We start from the raw sequence: 6,000 nt of genomic DNA on the forward strand, positions 1-6,000 counted from the left end.
ATGTGCCCTTTTAAACTGCAGTTAAAGCAAATTATTTCCTTTGGCGTTTGTCTGGACCTTTGGAAATGCTTGGAAGCATAATTAGTGTCCTTTCTCCCTGTATTCCTTTCTAAAGAATCAAGGTAATCTCTGCATTCCTCTCTCAAATGATCAATCAGTTCTTCAAAAGTCAGGTCCTTTTTGTGATCCATGCAACTCTTGAATGAACTGAAGCTTGGTCCTAGAGATGCTATCAAAAATGAAACCTTTGTTTCTTCATCAAGGGCTTTAGGAGTAAGATCAATCCTCTGAACAATTTCACTAAATTTGCTGATATGGTCAGTGAATTCTTCTCTTGAATTCATCCTCAGCGCAGTTAATTTGCTCATCAAATTCCTGTAGGAGTTCTTAGTAGATGCTCCATACCTGCGCTCAATATCTTTTAAGATTTTAGCTGCATCATCTTTGCTATTAACTGATGTTAGATGCCTGTTGCGAAGTCCACTCAAAATTATGTATCTGGCCTCGCTGTTCATGCGTTTCCAATTTGCTATCTTGGCTAAATCCTCTGCTGTTGTGCCAGTAGGCATAGGTTTTTCAATGGCATCCAAAACATTCCTTGCATCTAAAAATGCTATCAGGCGTTGTTTCCAAAATACATAATTGTCATCATCTAGAGCCATGAATCCTGGCTTAACTCCACTATCAAAATCTGCAAAAGCCATCTTGGAATCTCAAAATTCTAAAAATTTCTCAAAATTCAAAAATTTGCCAAAAATTCCAAAATCAAAATCTCTAAAAATATCTCAAAATGCAAAATAATCTTCACTGCCTCTGAGTTCTCAGTGCTGTAAACTCTGAGGGAGGGGAGGGGTAGCTAATCCCCTAGGCACACTGGAGAACAATAGACCATGTGCTTACCAGGAAGTTCTAACTGAAAAAATCCTACTCAGTTCAAAATCACAATCCAAAGCAATCCTTCAAAAATACACAAAAATACGCAGTCCTGGGCCGTAATAACCCTTTATGGGAATGTTAGGGATGTGGATTAGGATATATTATTAGATAGATCCTATCCAAGCTTGTGTTAGCAAGCTTCCAATATCAGCAGAGTGACATTCCCCTTTTGTGCGCAGCAAAGCATGTGCGTTAGATTCGCTAGAATCTCTATAACAATATTACACTTTATAGTTCAATATTACACTTCCTGGCAAAGGTCCCCTTTGTCCCTCTTAAAAGAAATACACAACACAGTGTTTATAAAATAAGATAGAGTTTACTTACAGTTTCATCCTGAGTTACAGCATAATCTCAGAAAGGCAGGCTTGCTTAGAAAAGTTACAAGTATATATACATCTAGAGACTACTTAGTAAAGTAAGACTCCATTTGGTCTCACTCTTGGCTGCAGGCCTAGAGTGAGAACCATGCTAACTGGAGATTCTCTGGAGATGTGTTCTCATCGAGGAAGGAAGTAGCTAAGAGAGAGAGTGATTGCAGGCTAGGGCTTTTGTCTAATCCAACTCATTTGCATGTCTGAGGGAACAGGAACTGACCTGTAGTCAGGTGTCCCTCCAGGTGAGTTCCTGTTAGTGGACACTCTAGGAACTGTTGTGACTTGTCTGCCCCAGTGTTCCATCCCACAGATTCCACATATCCTACAATTAATATAGCTAATGAATTACATACTGGCTTGTTTGTTCAAATAAAACATGGGGCAAGAGGAAAACATCACTTTGTAGATTATTTTGCCTGGGAAAGTGGGATATAAATACCTAAACAAAAATAAGATGCTGGTAGAGGAAGGAGGAGAGCTTTACTAGTTATTCTCTCAGTGTCCCAATATGCTGCTTGCATTTTAGACCTGTGCAGGATTGCTGCATAACCATCAGTATAACAAAGAGTAAAATGCCTCCGTTTGCTTTCTCTCTTTTTTGCAGAAAATGATGATTACCAACAGGATGCTAACCTCGTCTCTCTGGAGATTCCGGCTGTTATAATGAATGGCAAAGAAGATTCACATGATGTGGACGAGGATCTTGCACACAGAGTCAGCCAGTTAACCACTAGTACTGTAGAGAATGTGGAGATCACCATTAAGGCCTCTGAAAAAATTGAGGAGACCCTTTCCCCTGAGGGCTCTCCTTCGAAATCACCATCAAAGAAGAAGAAGAAGTTCCGTACTCCATCTTTCCTAAAAAAGAACAAAAAGAAGGAGAAGGTGGAAGCCTGAGTGCAGTTCATTCCGAGGCTACATTGCACATTTCAAACCCATGCTTTAGTTCACGTTTTAGTCACGTTAGGTAGGGTTGTGCAGAAAAATGGGCCTTAACCTAAAAGCAGAACTGGAAAGTAAAATTAAATAGAAACAATGTTATTTTAATGAAGCAAAGAATTCATCTCTTAATTAGTTTGTGTAAGAATTACTATGAGGGTTTGAAATACTTAATAGGTCCACCACAAACTAACACTGGCAGGTGTTCCAATATAGCACTATTGTAATTTCAAATACCCTTATGGTTACACATGGAGAGTTTTCTCAATTAGTAGACCTTCAGCACAGTGTCACTAAGGTAGCTGTTGAGTTATCAGATAATGTTGTTTTTTAAATCTACTGCCTCGCTCTGTAATTGGATGATATTTCTTAGTATTGTGATTTTGACCATAGCAGTTGTTTTACTCCTGCCTCACAGGGTGCTGTTCACCTCACCTTTTCAACCATAGGTCATTTATGATACACTGGCACATAATATTAAGAGGGGAAAACTGCAAAAGGAATTGCATTTGGAATTTTACAGACTCTGTAAAAATTGCATTCATCAATAATAACTTTTGCCAAATACTTAATTTTAGTAAGATATAATTTTTGAAAACTTTTTTTATTCTATCAGTTGGGGGGGCAGGGAGAAAGCCCTTATTTTTCAATAAAGGGGATTTTATACGCTTAACATTGATTAACTATGGCAAAAACAGAAAAAGAATTTTATACGTTGAATTTTTTGTATACCACTCAGTATAAAGTATTATAGGCATGTAAACCAAGCATTTAACAATAGAATGTATTTAAGGATGCTTGGTGTAGAGTATACTTAAATATAATTCAGGAATCCAGAACCTCTGATTATTGGGTGTTGAAAGCGTATAAACTTAACTGGATTCAGGTTTAAATCTTACTGTATTTTTTTCCTCATGGTATTGCTGTTGAATGAAGAAAAATAAACTTGTTAACATATGGCCTATCCAGGAGATCAGTTCCAAGTATGTCCCTTAGCCATTCTGCGTTACTTCTGCAGCACGTCCAACTAAATTCTCAGGGCAAAGTCTTGAGGACTTACTTGTTGGTCAAGATAAAGCCACAAGGGGTTTCTTTCCCTCTTTGCCTTGAGACACTCAGTTGCAAGTCCTCTGTGAGCTCCCTCTTTGCAGATATAGAGTGCTGGTACCATGTTGACAGAATATCAAGGCCATCGGGTGAAGAGTGTAAAACTCATGCAGCTACATTCCGAAAGCACTCCAATGGCAAAGATTGCTTTGTTCGAGTGAACATTGCCATCCAGGTGCAGGAAAATGCAAAATGCCCATGGCAAAAGTGCTTCCACAAGGGATGGAGTCTAGATTCCATGCAACAGCTTAGAAGCAACTGCATCTATGTTGCACTATCAACTGATCCTCTGGAAAAGCCCACAACCAAATGAAGGAGACAAAACCGAAAAAGGGAAAGTGAAATGGGAAGAATAAGGGGTTGGAGGTAAAGAGAATAGTAGCTTGTGGATTATTTTTCATAAAATATATGGTATGGATTTGGGGGTATTTTTTATTAAATTAATGGAACAGCCGTTTCATATAAAATGTATAGGCTTTCATATGGGGCGCCACACGTTCACCCCTTGCTATCATTGATTTTAATGGGATAATTTTAATCTGAGTTTTGCCTTCTCAAGGAGAACCAATTAGTCAAGCGCTATAGGTGCTGATCCTGCCACTTGCTCCTTTTTGCTGGTAGCTTTATTTTGCTTTGAAACTTAAGAAAGAAAAATTCAAACCTGTAAATACATGCTTAACATGGAAATTTGCCTAGGGCCTTTAAACTAGCCTTTGTTCATCAGTAGCCACAAGAGCAACTACACCTCAAAATATCAATGTGACTCCCAGATTGCCAGTTGAAATATATACCGTATATAGATTGTTAAAATATGGCTGGGTTGTGGTTTGGCATGAAAAAATTGACTATAGCATGTTGCAGGGCTGGTTAGCTTTGACTGTGTAAGTGTGAAAATGCAGCGCTGGAGTGACTCTGGAAACGATATTCTAGATCAGTGGTTCCCAACAGGTGGTCCGGGGACCCCCAGGGGTCCGCGAGCTATGCCAGAGGGGTCCGCAATATGCTATTAGAATAAAAAATATATTAAATATATTTTGTATGATAACAGATTTTTTGTTTTGGCCGCTTCCTCCATGAGCAGAGTCTAGCGCAAAACTAGAATTAGATAGAGGCAGTAGTTCTGCTGTATGCCGTTAGGTGGCGCTTTACAAACACTACTGTTTTGCAAAGAGGCAGTGCGCGCATTCTACTAACGCTCACCTCCCCAAGATGCTTTGCGCGCGTCGGCTTCATTTGTGCGCTACTGCACAGGTACCCTGTCTTCTCCATTCCCCTCCCTCCTCCCTGGCCGCGCTGCCTCTTTGCAAAACAGTAGTGTTTGTAAAGCGCCACCTAATGGCATACTTTTTGCAAAACAGTACTACTCTTTGCAAAACAGTAGTGTTTGTAAAGCGCCACCTAACGGCATACTTTTTGCAAAACAGTACTACTCTTTGCAAAACAGTAGTGTTTGTAAACAAAGCATTTTTTGCGGAAGCTACAGTTCGCGTAGTTAAAAATGGACCATTGGTTTAAAAGTGGTTCGTTAAAACGACAAAGGCCTACAGATGAAGAGGAAGAACTGTAAAAAACGTATAAATATAAAAAGACTCTTAATTTGGCTCTCACTTTTTAATTTTAGGATTAGGAATTAATGGGGGTCCTTGTCACAATAGCGGCTCGATGAGGGGTCCTTGAGAAAATTTTGTTGGGAACCCCTGTTCTAGATATCTCAAAATACTCGAATCAGTGTGTTCTTTTTTAAAAAAATAGTGGAAATCTATAAGTTGCTTAACTTTGTTTATGTTCTACATTTTTGTGTTGTATTACAACATATGTAGAAACAGTAACCTGTGAACTATGCTTTTCATAACTTTAAAAAAATATATCTAAATGAATGCAATGTGCGTAAATATTTTTTTAAAAATTCAACCGTGAACTATTTGCACCTTTTTTTTTGCTAATGCCTCTATTTACTTGCTTTGGCATAAAGAATGAGCCAGCCAACTCTGTGTCCTGTGGAAAAAAATATAAATGTTGTTGGAAATTGCTCATAGATGTAATGCTAATTAATGTTAAATCACAAATAAACAGTATTTTAAATACATGGATTTTGGAAACTAACTTATTTACAGCATTCCTCAACTTTCATAACCTGTAGGCTTAAAGCAATCATATGTAGCAGAAGACAGGAGTTGTATAGTTTAAGAGTAATAACTTCTATTTTTAAAATAGAAAATGAACTCCAAAATTACCATATGGCAAACACAAATATGTGATTTTTCTATACTTAGTTTTATCCTCAGAAGGTCTAGAACAGGGGTTCCCAAACTACGGCCCCCGGGCCGGATGCGGCCCAATCGGCCTTCCAATCCGGCCCGCGACGACCCCCGCCGCCCGCTGCCGCCGCCCGCTCTCACGGCGCGCGGCGCAGCGACGATCTAAAAAATCGACAAAAAATCGCCGAAAATCCTTTGTGCGCATGCGTATGGGCCTCTCCCGACCCGGAAGAGGTCATTTCTGGTGCACTTCCGGGTCGGGGGAGGCCCATACGCATGCGCACAAGCGATTTTCGGCGATTTTTTCCCGCCCGTGTGCGCATGCGCATGGGCGCGCACTCCCCTGCCCTCCAGCCCGCCGCACGGTAAGTCTGGGGACCCCT

The 6,000-nt window shown here is 39.8% G+C and overlaps 1 protein-coding gene across 10 annotated transcripts in view; it reads left to right on the top strand.

Moving 5' to 3' along the window:
• ADD3 (adducin 3) overlaps nucleotides 1–5,445 on the top strand; it is a 106,737-nt gene extending 101,292 nt beyond the window's left edge. For all 10 annotated transcript variants that reach the window (XM_035134161.2, XM_035134156.2, XM_035134158.2 and 7 more), the window contains one exon: nucleotides 1,918–5,445. In XM_035134161.2, coding sequence (XP_034990052.1) covers nucleotides 1,918–2,210 — 293 coding nt within the window. In that variant the 3' untranslated portion in view covers nucleotides 2,211–5,445. The remainder of the gene's footprint in view (nucleotides 1–1,917) is intronic.
• Nucleotides 5,446–6,000: the final 555 nt, after the last annotated feature.

The sequence above is a fragment of the Zootoca vivipara genome, chromosome 5 (assembly GCF_963506605.1).
Source record: "Zootoca vivipara chromosome 5, rZooViv1.1, whole genome shotgun sequence".
Lineage (NCBI taxonomy): Eukaryota > Metazoa > Chordata > Lepidosauria > Squamata > Lacertidae > Zootoca > Zootoca vivipara.